General features: G+C 37.2%; 2 protein-coding genes across 4 annotated transcripts; one reads left to right on the forward strand and one right to left on the reverse strand.

Annotated features, from left to right (window-relative positions):
• Positions 1 to 1,080: 1,080 nt before the first annotated feature.
• On the forward strand, positions 1,081 to 6,317 carry LOC114747404 (telomere repeat-binding protein 3-like). Of its 2 annotated transcripts, XM_028935730.1 has the most exons (10): positions 1,081 to 1,328; positions 1,442 to 1,582; positions 2,427 to 2,567; positions 2,678 to 3,515; positions 3,612 to 3,833; positions 3,924 to 4,003; positions 4,276 to 4,505; positions 4,611 to 4,928; positions 5,039 to 5,102; positions 5,825 to 6,317. In XM_028935730.1, the coding sequence occupies exons 3-10, from the start codon at positions 2,487 to 2,489 to the stop codon at positions 6,086 to 6,088; spliced, it is 2,097 nt and encodes a 698-aa protein (XP_028791563.1). In that variant the 5' UTR covers positions 1,081 to 1,328; positions 1,442 to 1,582; positions 2,427 to 2,486; the 3' UTR covers positions 6,089 to 6,317. The 2 variants fall into 2 exon arrangements, with proteins under 2 accessions (XP_028791563.1, XP_028791562.1); XM_028935729.1 differs by lacking the exon at positions 1,442 to 1,582.
• A 2,846-nt stretch (positions 6,318 to 9,163) lies between these two features.
• LOC114747403 (actin-related protein 5-like) lies at positions 9,164 to 14,222 on the reverse strand. 2 transcript variants are annotated; one of them, XM_028935727.1, is made up of 12 exons: positions 14,041 to 14,222; positions 13,828 to 13,898; positions 13,171 to 13,295; positions 12,858 to 12,902; positions 12,462 to 12,564; positions 12,066 to 12,175; positions 11,483 to 11,592; positions 11,303 to 11,393; positions 10,788 to 11,228; positions 10,448 to 10,575; positions 9,827 to 10,166; positions 9,164 to 9,700 (listed from the first exon to the last, which is right to left on the reverse strand). In XM_028935727.1, the coding sequence occupies exons 1-12, from the start codon at positions 14,139 to 14,141 to the stop codon at positions 9,194 to 9,196; spliced, it is 2,172 nt and encodes a 723-aa protein (XP_028791560.1). In that variant the 5' UTR covers positions 14,142 to 14,222; the 3' UTR covers positions 9,164 to 9,193. The 2 variants fall into 2 exon arrangements, with proteins under 2 accessions (XP_028791560.1, XP_028791561.1); XM_028935728.1 differs by lacking the exons at positions 13,171 to 13,295; positions 13,828 to 13,898; positions 14,041 to 14,222 and having other exon boundaries at positions 12,462 to 12,569.
• Positions 14,223 to 17,467: the final 3,245 nt, after the last annotated feature.

The following is a 17,467-nucleotide window of genomic DNA, read 5'->3' on the forward strand; positions in this document are numbered from 1 at the left end:
ATCTTGTTTCAAGAAAGAAAGAGAAAAGTTTATATTAATTCCACCCGGTTATCCCATTTACAGTAACTCATTAGGGTTTAATCCTAAGTTGATTCACTAGTTTTCGGTTCAATATAGTGAGTTTGATCAAAGTTTTCATCCATTGATATTTTGGCCTATAAACACTACCATAAAAATTATGAAATGAAGTTTTTAAATATATAAATTAGTATATTATTATTATTTTTAATTATATTTATAAGTCATTTCTAACATACTTAATTAAAATTTAAAAAAATTCTTAAATTCACTAACTTCACGTCTGATTTTTTATATGAGATTTATATTATTTGTGAGTATTTGAGAGAAAGATTATGTAATTGTGGAGTTAAACCGGGGAGATATGAATGATGAAAGAATGTTCAAAGTTCAAACAAAGAACAAAGAATGAGGGAGAGAAAAAAGTGAAGATGGAAATTGAAAGGGGAAAGGGAAAGTAACAATATATGAGGGGAAGACCACACGAAAGCCCAATCCGAAAATAAATGTATCTAACCATGGATTTCGTCCCATGAATGCCCTCTCCTCCACGTGGCACGCGCCATCTTCTGCCCCCAAAATCTGAGGTTCAGACAATTTTAATTATCTCTATTTATATTTTACTCAAAAAAAAAAAATTTTAAAAAAAAGAACAAGAAGAAAGTTTGCATAGAACGGAAGTGAAACCCGCTCCTGTCCGCATGAATTTTTTTATTATTATTGTTATTATTATTGTTATTGAAGCCATCCTTTAATTACATGACTAAAAATATTTTCAAAAATATTTGTTTTTTTAATTAAAACTGAACTATTTTCATCATTTTTTTTGTCTAAACATGGAAATATATGTCAATTGAAATAATATAGGTGATTCTTGAGTAAGTAGTACCTTTAAAATAAAATGTGATAGGATAATGTTGTGGGAAGTAGGAACTTGGTGGGGAAACCTGCAACTGCCGGGACATTTATGCCCTTTTACTGGTTCGTCCGGTTGTGTGGTCAAAACCATGGAGATATAAGGGGTTTAAGGCCACTGTTGCGTGGTTTTTGAATTAGGTGGGTTTTTGGTTCTCTCAAACTGTTTCTCTCATTTTCTCCGATCCAAAGAAATTAAAAAAAGGACACCGAATTTTCGAATAATACAACACAATTCTGGGTCCTGAGATTAGATTTCTGAGACTCGTAGATCTCTTGTATTTCTAGGCACTTCTCGGATATTGATTTCCTCTGGAGATGGTTTTCCCTGGGAATTTCGTCACCTGATCACAATTCAACTTCGGATCATTGCTCGAATGGCGTTTCTAGAAGAGGTGAGTTGGTACAAAGGTCTATTGCTTCGCGTAAATTTTGAATTTTGGCTTTGTTTTCCTTTTCTTCTCCGAGTTTTGGGTGCGATCTCGTAGTTTTGCTGGTTTTTCTGAAGATTTTGTCTTGATTCTGCAAAGAAAGAGCATAATTCTTGTAGCGTATACCCAGAGTTTGTGTTCTTGGGAACAGTTCTCTGTGAATTATGCGATTGACGTTCCGTAGAGATCCGATCGTGGATGCGAGACTATTCATTGACGTGAGCAACTGGTTCTCTCTCTGTTTCAGTTTGAGAATTTCCATGCTCTCGTGAATCTCTCCTTTTCTAATTGATCGGAGCATCTCTAGATTTATTTTTGGTCCTGGATGCAAAATTTAGAGAGCTCGAGAACGTTGAGGATCAGAATTGGGTTGTTTAGCATCAATTTTACGCATTTAGTGCACATCAACTAGATGCAGCTTACAACTGTTTCTGTTTGTGTTTTTGTTGACTTTAATGATTCCACCACCATTGAAAAAGCTTGCCTTTTTTTTTTTTTGCCCTGTTTCGTGCATGAAATTTAATGCGATACTTTATCCATTGACTTCTCGATTTGTTTCTTGCGGTTCATGGGTCGGAATTTCAGGAAAATGAGTTCTGGTCTGTTTGGCACGTGATCTTTGAAATGATCAATTTTTGGTTTGTAATGTGTCGATTTGTGATTTGTGTGTAATTAGATTGTAATATATTACAACGGGACCAGCGTTGGTGAATCAAACGTGAAGTTGTTGGGTTGGAGTTCTTTAAAATCTTTCCTTATTTTTATGCGTTCGCTTGGGGCTGGAATTTAATTGAATAAAAAGTTCCATAAGACCACATATCATAATTTTATGGTTTTATTTTCTTATGTTTTTTTCCCTTCTTCGTTCTCTCTCTCTCTCACTTTCTTTGGTGAATAATATGCTTTTAATCTTCTGCATGCTTGTGTCCTGTCATGGGCTGAGAAGGAAAACTGAAATGAGTAACTAGCTTATGTTATTTACTGGATCTTGTGATTTTTGCTTTTCTAGCATGACCAATATGAAATGAACTTGATGGATGAGTCTTTTTGTTCTTTTGGCAGTGAGGAGCATCCAGTGTTTTGATTATTCTGGTAATTCATTAAGCTTTATATGTCTACGCTATGGTGTGCAAGAAGAGGCTAGAATATGGATTCAATGGCTTTCAGGTCCCCTTTATTCCTAGAGCTCCTAGATCTGTAAGAGTAAGTGCTTGCTGCAACTATTCTTTAAGCTTTATATTTCCATGCTTTCTTGTTACTCCTTATTTGTGTTTTGAACATTATGCTAATCCCTAATGTTTGATTATTTTCAGAGGAGGGTTCTTTCCAAGAAAGAAGAGGATGGCCAAGTTTGTGCCATTGAAGTACTGGCATCTTTAGCTGGCAAGTTGTTGCAGGAGAGTGAAAGTTCAGCTTCTAGCAATGCATCAGAAGGAAATCACCAGCCAGCCTCTGGCCAAGGCGCTGTTGAGCAGGAAAGTCAAGGTGAAGCCAAACCATTAGTAGCAGAAGGTGTTCATCATGGAAGTTGTGCAGAGAGTGCCTTTATGACGGAGGTAGTCTCACGAAATTCTAGCCAGAAGTATCTTGGGCAAGCTGAGACTGATGCTGTACCAGAATGCACTTCCGTTACTAATCCTGCTGACTGCTGCAAGAAAACTGAACCTAACATTAAGCCTAAAATATGCAAGTGGGAGGATCAAGCCGAACATTATTCTAGTAGGTTAGCAGAATCACCCCAGAATTTTAGGGAGTCTTATAATAATAGTAAGATAAACAATGGCTTTAAAAGGGAACAAGAAGCTAGGAGTTCAGGCATTGAGGGACCAAGTCTTGCTGATAAATGTAGTATGAAGGACCCTTTGGAATTTCGAGTTAACTCTCATTCAATAAGTAACTCAGTTAGTAAAATTAAGTATCCATTCTCTAAAGGAACTTTCCCAAATAGTTCCTTTTCTAATTATGGCAATAATAGTAAGGTAGGTTTTAGAGATGATGACGATAACTTTATAAGGTGCCACAAAATTAGCACCAAATCAAAGTCTTTTAAGCCTCCGCATCGGATTGCACACCGAAGAATCAGGAAGCTCGTGACTTCCAAGTACTGGAAGGTTGCACCGAAGTTGAAGGATTGCGAGCTTTCCAGATCTGGTGAGGTTGCTTACAAATTGTTTGTAGCCAAATGCTTCATTATTTGATGCCACCAAATGCTGTGTTTTTTCACTGAAAATAATAAAAAATTTGCAGATGCTGGAGCAAAACCTCTTTTTCAGAAGAGGAAGGCTTGTCACAGCTTTGAAAGAGGTCATTATGATTCTCTTTTCAAGAGGAGGAAATTCTCTAATCGGTTTTCAGGCCTGACACTTGATGGAGGATTCAGCAGTGAGAGTGTATCTAATTCCATTGAGAAGGGAATGGATGGCAACAATCCTAGCTCATCTTCAAAGCATGAATCGAAGGATTCTCATGGTACTTGGTTGCTTGATTTTCAGTCATTACACTGCTCTTTTGTTCTCTGCATTCTGTAGTGTTTATTTGCTGTTTTTATCTTGTGAACAGTGAAGTTTAGCATTAAGTCTTTCAAGATACCAGAGCTTTATATTGAGGTTCCTGAAACTGCTACTGTTGGTTCTCTAAAGGTATGAATATAGATGCTATTTTGAAACAGATAAACGTCCGAAATAAGTTTTATCTGCACATTAATGTGGATGTATAGTATTCCCTTTTTTTGTTCCCGCTTTTTGATTCTTCTGTAATCTATTCTCGGACTGATTTACTATTTTATATAACTAGTTGCATTAGTTGGATTTGTTTTCTCTCTCCTAAAGTGGTATTTTTTAACTACTTGGTGTTTGTGGTGTTGTCATGTTCTAACTTCTGCCTTCTTTCTTTTACAATTACTTCCCTCTAGAGGACAGTCATGGAGGCTGTGATGGCTATACTTGGAGGTGGAGTGCATGTTGGTGTTGTTCTTCAGGGGAAGAAAGTTAGAGATGACAACAGAACTCTTCAGCAGACTGGTTTATCTTGTGAAGAAAATATTGATGCCCTTGGTTTCACGTTGGAGCCGAGTTCCTTACAAGGCTCTCCCTCTGTTTGTGTTGGTGAACCGTCTTATCATGAACCATCCCATTCAAACAGGTGAGGCAAACTGGATCATATGATCCCGTTATTTCTATTCAATTGCACTCTCTGATTATTCAGTACGGCTGACAATATCATTATTTGATCAATTGATTCTTCTAGGTCCCCTAGAACTCCTGTCTTAGAGTCAGGGATTACTGATGTGTTACATGACTCTCCCTTGCTGACTACTCCGAGCAACCCTATTGAAAGTAACCATGAATCAATTTCTTCTCCCACTGACACGATGACTGACAAAGTAGCGTCAGATTCCAAATCTTTAGTAGTTGTTCCTGATAGGAGCACAGAACCATTGGCTATAGTTCCAGCGACTCAGAAAACTAAGCGCTCTGAGCTTGTACAGCGTCGAACCAGGAGACCCTTCTCAGTGTCTGAGGTTGAAGCACTTGTTCATGCTGTTGAAGAACTTGGAACTGGAAGGTTTGATGTTTTGTTTATGACCTTTTTCTTGTTTTGAAAAAAAAAAAAAAAAAAAACCTTCCCATACATCATGTGGATAGGGGAATTGATTTGTTCTTTACTCTGTGTAGGTGGCGTGATGTTAAGCTGCTTGCTTTTGAAAACGCAGACCATAGGACTTACGTTGACTTGAAGGTATGTATTTTCTTCCTTCCTAGTTACGAGGATACTAAGTAAAATTTGGTGTTTTTTTGAAAGTTGATTCATTGCTTTTCTTGTACTTGGTTCACATGACAATTCTTGCTGAATTATGCTTCTGGTTTCATCCTAGGAAAGATATGACATTTGGATGATTTTTACATTTCAGCATCATACATTTTTTATTTTTTATTTTTTAATTTTAATAGTCTATTCACATGCTAAGTTTCTATTGGGAAACCTGATAGCCGATACCTACAATGTTTTACTTGTGTTTTTGTTGGTACAGAGGATAGTCTATAACATATTTATTATTTGAATCTTCCACATTCATGCATCTGTTTAGTTAGACGTGTTTCTCTGATTGTACTCCTAGCTCTCTTCTCTCTCTCTCTCTCTATTTCTTGTTTCATATACCTAAGCCCTTTTCATGTATGAGGAGTCTGCAGTCCCATAGTCGGAGAAAGAGTAAAACAAGAGAAAGTGTTTGTGCATGTGATCCATATCTTATAATCGTACTCTTCTATTCTATTCACTCTCTCTCTCTCTCTCTCTTTCTCTGGCCCTACTCCCGAGTGCACTACATACATTGATTTTTTTTGAAGCCAAATGATCTACATGCGGTAAATCCAGATTGCTTTTCTGTTTTGAGATGATCAATGTAGAGATCTTTGCATGGTTTATGTTGTTTCTGATCTGATTGACTTGGGAAAATGCAGGACAAATGGAAAACGTTAGTTCACACAGCAAGAATATCTCCCCAACAAAGAAGAGGAGAGCCGGTTCCTCAGGAGCTGTTGGACAGAGTATTGGCTGCTCATGCTTTCTGGTCACAGCATCAAGGCAAGCAGCAACATGGGAAGCATCATCATCAACAACAACACCCTGCAACTCCGAACAAGGTCAAAGAATCCTCAGCTCCTCAAGGTCTCAGTGTTGTCGGTGAAGCTGGTGGTGTCATCCAACCCGTTGGAACAATGTAAAAACAAAATGATATAAAAAGGAATTATTAATGGTGACAGGTAAGGAAGGAATAGAGGAGGACAGGGAAAAAAGTAAGGAAGAAGAAACCTTTTGTACATTTTGATTCAATTTCATGTAATATTCTCACACCATTTATTCATTTTGCCGACCCCTTTAACTGCAATTTGCAGGTTGGCTTTTTGTAAATGACTTGTTCAAATAAGATTGTTTCTTCACACCCGCTTACAATTCTTTCTTTCTTGAAATTGTTGATTCTTTTACTTGGAAGTGTATCTATCTAGAACTGTCTCTCTGATAGACTGACATGTTTAACACTCAAGAAAGGTTATTCCTTGCTTCTTCCTTAATGTTACATTTGCCTCCCTTTTGCCTGTTGGGACTTTATTCATTTGATGTAACATGTCCTGGGAAAAGAAGTCTTGATCTCTTTGATTGTATTTTGAAAGTGAAATCCCAACACATGGATTTCTTTTATTCATAATTGATCATAAAAGAGGTTTTTTTTTTTTAAAAAAAATAACTTGGATCCTGTGTTAGTTGATTCCATCTACTTGGTATTTTTTTTTTCCTGTTGTCTGTTACTGAATTATAAGCATTTTAAATGTCCATGCAACAATCAATTTTATCAGTATAGTTGTACAGAAATTGGTAGCAAGCATTAAAATTAAAAATTAAAAAGAAATAGAATATATGTACTAAACAATGACTGACTAGCTTGTCTAAATAATTGGAGATTAATAAAGATAATTAAGAAAAAGAAAAGAATCAAAGTTGTGAAGGCACATGATTAGATTTGAAATGCTTTAGAGAGCATGTTATCTCATTAATGATAGAAAAAGGGAAAGTCAGTATTATTATATTTGAAGGATTGGATGGTGCAGATGCAGATGGGGGTGTGTTTTTATTTAATGGATGAAGACAAAAGCTTATTTGACGGTGGCCTATTGCCCCCTAGAATATTCTTTCTCTCCTTTGCGATCCTTATCCTCTCTCTCTCTCTGTCTGTCTCTCTCTCTCACGTGTTATTCAACACACACCTTTTATTATTTCTTTGTTTTTTTGCCAAAAACTATTGTATTTTTGGCAACTACCGTAATACCGATTCATTCAATTTTTCTGGTTATAATGATTTTGTAATTATAATTTATTTAATGTCGGATATTATTTGTCATTTGATTTTATTTTACTTAGAATACATATAACAATTAAACTAATTAATGTTCCCTTTTGAGTGTGAAAACTGAAAACTATCATTCTTTCTTCTGGTAACGTAAACGCATCATAGACGGTGTACGAAAGTTATCAATGGAAGGAAAAAGATTCATCTTTTGATTTCTTGAACTTACACGACATAACTAATAATAATAAGAGTACCGTACGGTGTCTCCGTTTGATTCCGTCAAAAAAAAAAAAAAAGAATTGCCCTTTGAGTTCTCATGAATCAAAATATCAAATCAACTCGCTTTAGTTTCTTGTACGGGGAAGACAAGTAAGAAAAGAAAATGATTGAAAAAAAAAAGAATTTAAATTTTAAATTGGGGATATTTTTGTTGTTGAAGGATTATATTTTAACGCACGAGCAGAAAATTTTTGTAACGTAAAAATCATGGTTCTGTACTTTTAAATAAATGTTTGGGACAAATTTAGGATTTGGAAATGTAAATTCTAGAGAGAGAACGTCAAAGCAGGGACCAGGGAGTTGGCGAGTTGCGTCTGAAAGAGCCACACGGAATGCTTCCTATCACCATCCTCATCCTAAATTCCCGTCGAAATAATCAAATCAAATGTATTATGCATTTGTCTTTAAAATTATTTATTTTATGTTTTAATATATATACGCACACACATATGACATATCTGTGGAGAAGGAGAGGGAGGGAAGGTAACGGTTGAATTTGAGGGGGAAATGTTTGATAAGAATTTAACGTGGCATTAACACTTAATACTTTTGCAGATGGGAAACCAAATTCCATTGTCGTTAGTCCGGTTTAGGATACCTGGATTTCACCCAGGCGACCCGGCTTCAAAATCGCGGCAAGGGAAAGTCATTATTTTGGCTTTTCCTGTCCTTGTTGGTGTCTAAATGGCTGCTTTGGATCGTTGATCAGGAAAATAATATATAAAATGCGATTTATTCTTTTGATGAATGCAAAATCATAAAAGAGCACAAAAATTTAAGTTTTATGCGCTTTCATCTTTTGTTACAGGGGAATCAGAGACTAAAACCCTATTTTGTGTTTGTGCGTGTTTTTTTTTTTGGGGGGGGGGGGGTAGGTAGAAAAGTGGTTAGGTGATAGAAGATTAAAATCACGTTTTGGCAGCTGTTTTGTTGGCCAAGTATTGGCCTAAGATGAAGGTTTTAAATTTTTTAAATTCCCTTTCAAGACCTTATGGCTTGTTTGCTTGTTTGATAGCATCTCTAATTCTAATAGGTATAAACATAGAAAGGGTTTTTTATTACAGATATATCACTTACAGTCACTCACACAATTATGGGGTTGGAAAGAGCGCGACACAAAACAAGATATGTGCGCAGACGGAGTTTACATCTTATAATGATAACTCTCCTTTTTTTTTTTTCCATAGTTAATTTTGCAAAGTAAAAGGACTTGAAAATACTATTACCATATTCATGGGGTTCATGTAGTTTTACAATTCGTTCTAACATTTGGTGAAAGAGTAAAGAGTTACAAAATATTGCCCCGGCGTAAGTTTAATATCAGATATCAAACTTAAATTGAAATCAAATTTGAAAAACTAAATATGATACTATTCAAAATATAAGGTAAACCTCAGAGGCTTGAACAACAAGAAGCAAGATTCCCCCCCCCCGGGCCAAAAAAAAAAAATTGGGCGACATTTCGCCCCAAGGAATCAATCAAGAAATTTATCATCCACTTGTATTAATAAATACCAATACGCAATTTTGCGAAATTTTTGGAGAAGGAGAACAAAGTTATTTAACCAATAAATAACCCGTGAGACTAACTTATCTAGTAAGGGTATCGCCTAAGAACAGTGAACAGCAAAATATAAATCATGCATAAAAATAATTTATATGAATTAAGGTTAAGACAGCATACAACAATTGGCAATCAAGTCAACTATAATGTGTATCTGAGATGATAACTGCGAAGCCAATCTTCACCCTTTTCATAATAATCCGTCCTACTGAAAGTTTGTGTATGAAAAAGTGAAGCTGAGGCATAAGCAGAAGCGCCCCTCCAGGCATCCAAAACTGGATCCAATGCTCTAACTATTTTTATGGGCGATCCGCAGGGTCTAATCATCCTAATCCCAGCTTCAAGGCGTTCAATCATACCAGGAAACACAGAACTTCCACCAGTCACAAGTATGGAATCAGTTAGTCTCTCTTCCAGACTTTCATCTTTATCTGGCAATCTCCTTATGGAGACCCCGGCCATCTCGTCTAACCCTACCTGATCAACCCCAATCCAGTTTGGATTGAACAAAATCTCAGGACATCTGAATCTTTCGACACCAAGAACAATCTGAAAATCCTCTTTGCTGAGAGGTCGAAAACGTGGCACCACCTCAGCAGATTGTGCATTACCAGTTTCTAACTTGGGTACAAATGTAGGATCCAAATCCTGACAAAACAATTCAGCAAATTTTTTCAGCCGGTTATGCATCAAGAGTCATATTATGTAATCTTACATAAGCATGGAATCATGATTACCAAAAAAGAGTAGTAGTTTCTAAGGAGCAAAACTAACCTGGAGCCTAGAAGAGATGCGGGCCAATTCTGTCTCATCCTCATCCGGTCCCTCATCATCATCGTCATTATCCTTACTCATCAATTTGTAAAGTTGCCAATCTTCATCTCTGGCACCAAATGTATCCTCACCTTTACCACGATCAAAGGCTGCAGTTGTCAAAAGGCGCATTCTTTCCCTTTGGGCAGCATTTAGCCTCTCACCACGACCAACACCACCAGACAAATTATTTCCATTTGTGTGGTTTCCATTTGTCTTAAGTCTTTTTCGTTGGTCAACTTTTTCCGATAGATTTTTGTATTTAGCATGCAATTGCTCCAGGTAAAGCTCTGGGTTCTCTCTACAGAAAGAATGAAAAAGAATTTTTAAAAAAAAGGAGCCTAGAACACAAAAGGTACGTTAATCGTTCAAGCCTTGTGAAGATTGCAGTCACATTTTTTCCCCTTAAAAATAGTCAGTGTCCTCAACATAAGCTATGACATGGAGGAGAATCAGGCCCCTCACCCCCCCCCCAAAAAAAAAAAAACACACACCAGGTTAACACAAGGGAAAGCCCCTCTACTCATGTAACTATGCCACAAACAAAATAACTTGCAAATAATAAAAAACACAAAACCGTACAGGCGTTTCTCCTCCTCTAGTTGTAATCGCCTCTCTCGTTGCATTTCCTCCTCATAACGTTTCTGTTTTGATCGCTGCCGCCCTTCAGACATGGACTTGAGTGACAACTGCTTCTTCTTTTCAATAAGCTATTAAAAAGGCACATCCCAGGAACACTGTCAAACTCACAGTCATATAGAGAAAAACAAGCAGAGGAAAGATTTAAAGGATTTCCCATATTCAAAGGCTGTAAGCAGATATGACGCTGGGAAAATATTTTCAAATGTAAATTTAAAGGGGAGGAGGCACACTGTTATCTCAACTTATTGCTGAATGATAATGAGATTAATATAAAACTGACCTGTTCTGGGGTTAGTGTTTCATCAGGGATGTTTATAAGAGAATACTTCTCGCTATTAGCAGAGTCAGCCTTTTCAGTTTCAGCTTGCTCACTCTTTGGTTCACCTTTTGCTTTCCGTAAAGATTGTGTAACTTTGACACGTGCAGATTCAATCTCCTGCTTAGAGACATAGCCAGTGTCTGATAGGAAAGATGGAATGTCACTCTCCTCTACTTGCCCAAGCTGCTGTAAGAGAAATTCCAAGCCATGCAATTCATTTTCCAGTTCATTTATTCTGGATGATCTCTTTGCCTCAGCCATTTCTCGCAACCTTTGACCTTGTTTCTCTCTAATTGCTGCCTTCCTTGCAATCTCTTCCTCAGAAGGAGGCTCCTCAGTTGGTGGTGGAACCCAAGGGAGCTGCCAACATCTGGTTTTCTCTTCAGCTTCCTTCCCTCCTCTCTATGTTATCATCGATAAAGTTAACTTCTGAAAACGGTAGAGCCATTTGAAAGGAAAGGAAACACACCTCTTACCTGAAACAGCCGAGCTTCAGAAGCATAATCCTGTGCAATGTAACAATGTTCCATCTTCAGGTCTTCAACCTTTTCCCATGTAAATCTAGCCCTGTATTGAAAATCTAATAAGATCAAAAAAGTCCTACATATATAGTACTGAGAAGAATAGGAACGAAGTCCAAGTGATCTGGTGCTCACAGATGGTAGGGATATTTAAGTGAAAGAAGCTGCTTTAAATAATCAGTTACATGGAAGCCCCCAATATTTGTACGGCAGCAACCTTTATAAACAGGTTCCCCGTCTACAAACTGAAAATTTTAACCCAAAAATAAAAGTCATCAAGAATCAACAGATTTCATACCGGACAAGATAGCCCTTAGTACATATGCTCAAGTTCAATTTGCCATTAATACATATGATAACTGTATTGGACGTTACATTGGCATAAAACTAGGAAGTCTACCGTACTATCAAATGGCAAATTACGCATGCTAATAATAAAAAAATTACATGCAACTGATGCTTAATACATGTACACTTGCAGCAGAACAAAAGGATTGGTTTCATCATAGGATCAGTCTAGAAGAAACCCACGCACAGGCCAAGATGATTTACTAATATAGCTTACCAACAATATAAAGCAAAATGAAATAACGCACGCACAAATAATTAAAATGCGTATGATGAATGCAGGGTTGTAAATAACTACTGTTTTGACAAAAAGAACTAGGGCTTCGCATTGATATACCAAATGCTTCATAATATACCACAAAAAGCATACCGGAATCACATGGGTTGTGGTAAATCCAGGACACATAGCAAGGCCATCTTTATTGCAAACTCCATGGTGTTGATTATACTTGTAGCTGAAAGCTCCATCAACCCCAAACGCTGCCATAACAGAAAAAGATGGATTGCTTTGTCAGTGGAAAACTGGGGTGCAGCACCTCAGATGGAATAGAGCCAAGCAGGCACGCTCACTGGGTCTAAACCAGTACAAGTAATGAAAGGGCAATGAATACGGTATTTAGCAGCTTCATGTAGAAAATGGTTTTCCATTCAAAGCTAGACTGGGTGGCACAGATTGGGAAAGCAACAGATAATTCAAATCCTCTGATAAAACTTAGGTGACTTAACAAAGATGAAGTTTCTTTAAGGGTTAGAGAAGCACTAATACCTATTGATGGAACACCATAAGTCTCAAAAAGAAGTTCTGCCATTTTACTACGAGATTGAACAGGATTACACACACATTCTGTGATCAGGACAGGATGATCAATCTGCTCTGGCAATAAACATATAAAAAAATAATAGTGAGTCAAAATTATTCGCATCCTGTAAGTGCCAAAATGAAACAACGCCTTCACTAAGCCAGAGAAATCTTGGATACTAATAAGCAAACCCAAAGTTTTACTAGCATGTCAAATAAGAAATAGCATCAGTAAAAATCTAAAATTGAATATTTAAACGATATTAAGCATCTAATAAAACCATAGAAGAAAAGACAGCCAGTATAAAAACAAGTTGAACGAAAAAGAATGAGGAAAAGAACTTTTTAATCCCATGTTCATACCTCTGATCCATTTGCACCGATCCGGTCAAAGCCAAAGTCGAGAATCTATATGTGAAAGAAAGGTTAATGATACCATCGTCAACAAATCCTTCCAAAAGAACGAAGCATATAAGCACGTTTTAATGAGTACGACCTTATTTCCATGTAAAATGGCATCCATGATAGATAGATTAGACGGAACTAAAAATGAAAGACTGTGGGATGAATGGTGATTGGATTTAGGGGAATGCTTAACATAACATGCATCAAACCAACGGGCCTAAACCCATATCCCTCCTGCATTCATAAATAATGTAATTAAAAGGAAGCTTACGTATTCCATTATCTCAAACTGGTAAACAACATTGCTATCAAATGCCGAGCGTGGTCCAGAGCGAGTACAGTCAAAGTATTTCATTAATGCTGGATTATGATCACCAACAATAGTAACAGTTTCACCTGTGTTACAGAAAGCGAAAGAACAATTATTGAGTATGTTACTGCTTCTTCTGCGTTTTGTTAGTTATTAAGCGGTCAAAGAGGGTCAGGGTTAGGACAGAAATCACGACAATATAAAATATATGGTTATCAATATTAAAGCAGAAATCCCCCCCGGGGGGGGGGGGGATATCATAGGAAAAAAAGTTGCAAAAGTAAATTTTTTGTTAGCTCATAATGCAAATGAAAGGAAGTGATTGGCACATGCATATCACCGTTTCCATTGCTTGAAACTAACAAAAACCTTTTTTTTTTTTTTTGGTTTTGTCAACTCATACCAAAATATTTTCCCCCCTTCTCCTCAGTTCCTCCAAGTAATTTATGAGAACATACAGAAAAGAACAGCTAAATAAACATTAGTGAAGAAAAAAGGACCCAAAACCACAATCGCTCATCCAAAAACTCTTCCAACTCCTCTTCCAGACACATTCAAGCATATATGCAGTAGGAAGATCAAGAAGACGCATGGAACATCGTGGAGTGAGGAACATACCAGTGACTTTATGGCGTGGCCTTTGCACAATGTTGCGGAAAACAACACGGGGATCAGTCTCTCCTGCCCATCTGATAGTTCACAAGAATAAACGGTCGACGTAAATTAACAGGCCATAGTAAACGAATTTGAAATAATTCGAAAGCAGGCAACCCCATCTGGCCAGCCCGCAAAAATTGATCCTGGAACTCAAATTAGGGTTACTAAAGGTACCCGATACGAAAATATGATGCGCCATTGTCAATGACGATCGGAGTTGTGGAACTGAAGAGATTGTAATCAGACTGACGTTGAATTTGCGAGATGAAAGGCATTGTTTCCTGGAAGAGGCAACAGCAAGAATTTCAGCATAAAAAGTTGAAGAGAAGCTCCGTGACCGTGCGCCCTGCGACTGGACTTTCCTGAGCAGATGATAAAGAAGCCAAGCAGCAGTGACGACCTTGGGAAGCCGGACCGAGAACCCGGGTCGTCGCACTCGAACCGGTTCAAGTCGGGGCAAAACTGAAACGGGGCGGTGAGGTCACGTGCCACTTAAAATCGACAAGCGAAAAGCGATAAGTGGGGCCACGGACGAGAAACAACCAGGAACTAACAAGGGTATGATAATTTGTGTCTCCGTTTTAATTTTAAGAAAAAATTAATCAGTTCTTCAACTTTTAATTTATTTATAACTCAATCCTTTAATTATGATTCTGTACGACTCAGTCTCTGAATATTTGACTTGTATATAACTCAGTCCTTTATTTTTTGCAATTTTCATATTAGGATCTTTTCCGTTCACAACTTTACCCTACGTGGCAACATACTCTTCCAACTCAGCTCCATCTGGTTTTTTTAACAAAATTTAAACGGAAAAAAAGGGTTGGAGAGGACCGACAAGGGGGAAAAGAAAGTTGCAAAGAGATTTACATCATCAGACCCAAGCTTGCCAGCATCTGTCTTTTGGTCTCTGATAAACAAGACAGCCACGTCCCTATAGATGAATCTAAAGATTCACAACTTCACATAGTGATGAAGGCGGACTCACCCAAGCTGTGGAAGAAGAAGGCGGACTCATCCAATTCAAGGTGTACCTCATATTTTCAATAGTGGCTTCTCAATTTGTTTAGCATTCGATGATGCATCAATTCTTCTTCCCCTTGGCATCTTCTTTCAATTATTCTAAGTTATAGGAGAACTCAAGCCTTCCCATTAATTCATCGATTGAATTACCAAAGCACTGATATCAGTGAAAATTGATAATAAGGAATCAATTTAAAGCACCAGTTCTCATCTAATGCATATAAAGATATTATCAAATGTGATTGTTTTGTTTTTCAGAGACCACAAAGATAGACGTCGGCAAGCTTGGGTTTGATAATGTAAGTCTCTCCGCAACTTTTCCCCCGTCTTCGGTCCTCTTCGGCCCATTTTTTAAGTTTAAATTTTGTTTAAAAAAAACCACGTGGAGATGAGTTAGAAGAGTGTGTTGTCACATAGGACAGAGTTGTAGGGGGAAAAGATAGTAATATGAAAATTGAAAAGATAAGGGATTGGATAATACACCAGTCAAAAAGTCCAGGAACTGAGTTATATTGAATTATAGTTAAGAGACTGAGTTACAAATGAGTTAAAAGTTGAAGGACTAAAAGATTAATTTTTTTTAATTTTAATATTAACCTGAAGCATTTAATTAAAAGTAATCTCAAACAATCTCTCAAAATTATCTCACCCTCACGCCCGGGTCACTAAAGCTGACATGGAACATTTCATGCGACCTCAATAAAAGAACTTCACAGCTATTATTCCTCCATTTGGTCTGTCTTCTTAATTTGGTTTGTTTTACGTTAAAACTGTTCATCAGATGAAACACTCCTATGATTCTATAGGAAAATTTTTTTTGAGTCATATTTATAAGACACTAGGAGAAACTTTTTATATGAATGTACAATTTTACTCTTCATTTATTATTATATTAACTTTGTTTATATAAAACATATTAAACAGAAATAAAATTATTAAATTATTAAATTTTAAATGAGAATGAATAAAATTTAAAAATTTTTTGTCTGTATAAAATATATTAACAATAACTTATAAATAAGATAAAAAAATTCTTACATTTGAAAAACATTTCCACAGTTTCTGTGAAATTCTTGACCTAACCATGAGAGTGGGGGAAGTTTCTGGGGAGCACAGAACAGGAGGGAAGTGGACCACCCACAAAAAGAGCCATAACCTATTTGGTGCCACGTGGAGGGTAGTAGTGGAAGCCAAGTTTCCCGCACCGCACGACCGGATAAGTCAAAGCAACAGTGTCAACAAACGACCCGCCATCTTCTGCAGCAAGCTTCCCCACACTTGTCTATATAAACAAAGCCGCTTCAAAAGTACGCCGTGGTCTCGGATCCGTGACGATTATGGAAGGCTGCCGGACTCCCACCCACAGAAGCTGCCGGATACCGGAGGCGGAGATGTGCCCACCGGCTCCCAAGAAGAAGCCGCTGGAAAGGAAAGCCTCGCCGCCAAAGAAGCAGTACTTTCAGCCTCCTGATCTTGAGCTTATATTCATAGTTCGACAGCCACCTCCACTTGCTTCGTTCCAACCTCACTTTTAACTCTCTCTCTCTCTCTCTCTCTCTGTGTTTGTGTGTATTTTTTAAGTCGCTGTAATCTTACCGTGTGAATGGATGGTTCATGCGCGTATGTGTATATATGTGTGTGTGTATAGATGATGCGTGAGGAGAGGAGAGTGCCCAATCTAGTTGTAACAGCGACAAGCGCTTGTGTTGGCTTGTCATGTGTTGTTAATGCTGACCTGTTGTTCTAGAATATGTGAGGATTAACAATGAATTAAGGTTGTTTTTGCTTGGAAAAGTATTCACAAGTTAGCTGTGATTTGAGGAATTCTTTTTTTTTTCTTCCCTAATTTTGGGACTGGCTTAGAAAGTGTTGAGAAAAGAGTAACATCGTCCTGACTGTTAGAATAGAACAGTGAATGTTACTTTTTTTTTTTAACGTTTGACATTGGTTTTTTAATGACATTAACCTAGAAAACGGGTATTAGTTCATAACTGCAATGATGTTCTTTTCGTACTAGGGGGAGTTTAGAAACCACTTAAAAGGACTCAAGAACAATGCTTGCGGCCGAATCCAAATACTACCTCTTGAATAATCTCGTCGGCTCTCAACTGTGGATCATTGTATGGGTCTATTGAATATGGGCTTTAGGACCCTTAAAAGCAAACCATACAGTTTTTGGGTTTTGTTTTATGGGCTTTATTGCCCAGGAAAAGAACCGTGGCCCAGAGAATGTGGTTTGGATTGGAATATTATAAATATTATTTGAACTAATGGGGGTTGGATCTGCCGGCAAACCAAGATTCAAATTCTAATCAGAAGAGATGGTCATATTTAGTACTTAACATGACTTTTAATATGATTTTTCTAATAGGAGGATATCTATGTTTTAGCAATAAATAAATAAATAAATAGTAAGTTTAATTAGTACTATTATAAAATATTGTAAAGAAGAATGGGATTTGATTTTGGGAAATTCATAAATCAGAGTGGAAGAGCAACAGCCGATTCAGAAGGGCAACTAACAAAGCTCACTAATCAAAAGAATATTTTCTGCCCGCATTATCTATCTCTGTGTCTG

The sequence above is a fragment of the Neltuma alba genome, unplaced genomic scaffold (assembly GCF_004799145.2).
Source record: "Neltuma alba isolate B1F8T4 unplaced genomic scaffold, ASM479914v2 tig00005299_pilon, whole genome shotgun sequence".
Lineage (NCBI taxonomy): Eukaryota > Viridiplantae > Streptophyta > Magnoliopsida > Fabales > Fabaceae > Neltuma > Neltuma alba.

What these genes read in the sequence shown, in the direction of transcription:
- LOC114747404 (XM_028935730.1), top strand. Translation starts at nt 2,487, where the DNA reads ATGGTGTGCAAGAAGAGGCTAGAATATGGATTCAATGGCTTTCAGGTC. An exon ending in GAGCTCCTAGATCTGTAAGA is followed by an intron (nt 2,568 to 2,677) that starts GTAAGTGCTTGC and finishes GATTATTTTCAG; the next exon opens with AGGAGGGTTCTTTCCAAGAA. An exon ending in TGAATCGAAGGATTCTCATG is followed by an intron (nt 3,834 to 3,923) that starts GTACTTGGTTGC and finishes TCTTGTGAACAG; the next exon opens with TGAAGTTTAGCATTAAGTCT.
- LOC114747403 (XM_028935727.1), bottom strand. Translation starts at nt 14,141, where the DNA reads ATGCCTTTCATCTCGCAAATTCAACGTCAGTCTGATTACAATCTCTTC. An exon ending in AGTTTGAGATAATGGAATAC is followed by an intron (nt 12,903 to 13,170) that starts GTAAGCTTCCTT and finishes TTTCACATATAG; the next exon opens with ATTCTCGACTTTGGCTTTGA. An exon ending in CTGAAGCTCGGCTGTTTCAG is followed by an intron (nt 11,229 to 11,302) that starts GTAAGAGGTGTG and finishes ATGATAACATAG; the next exon opens with AGAGGAGGGAAGGAAGCTGA.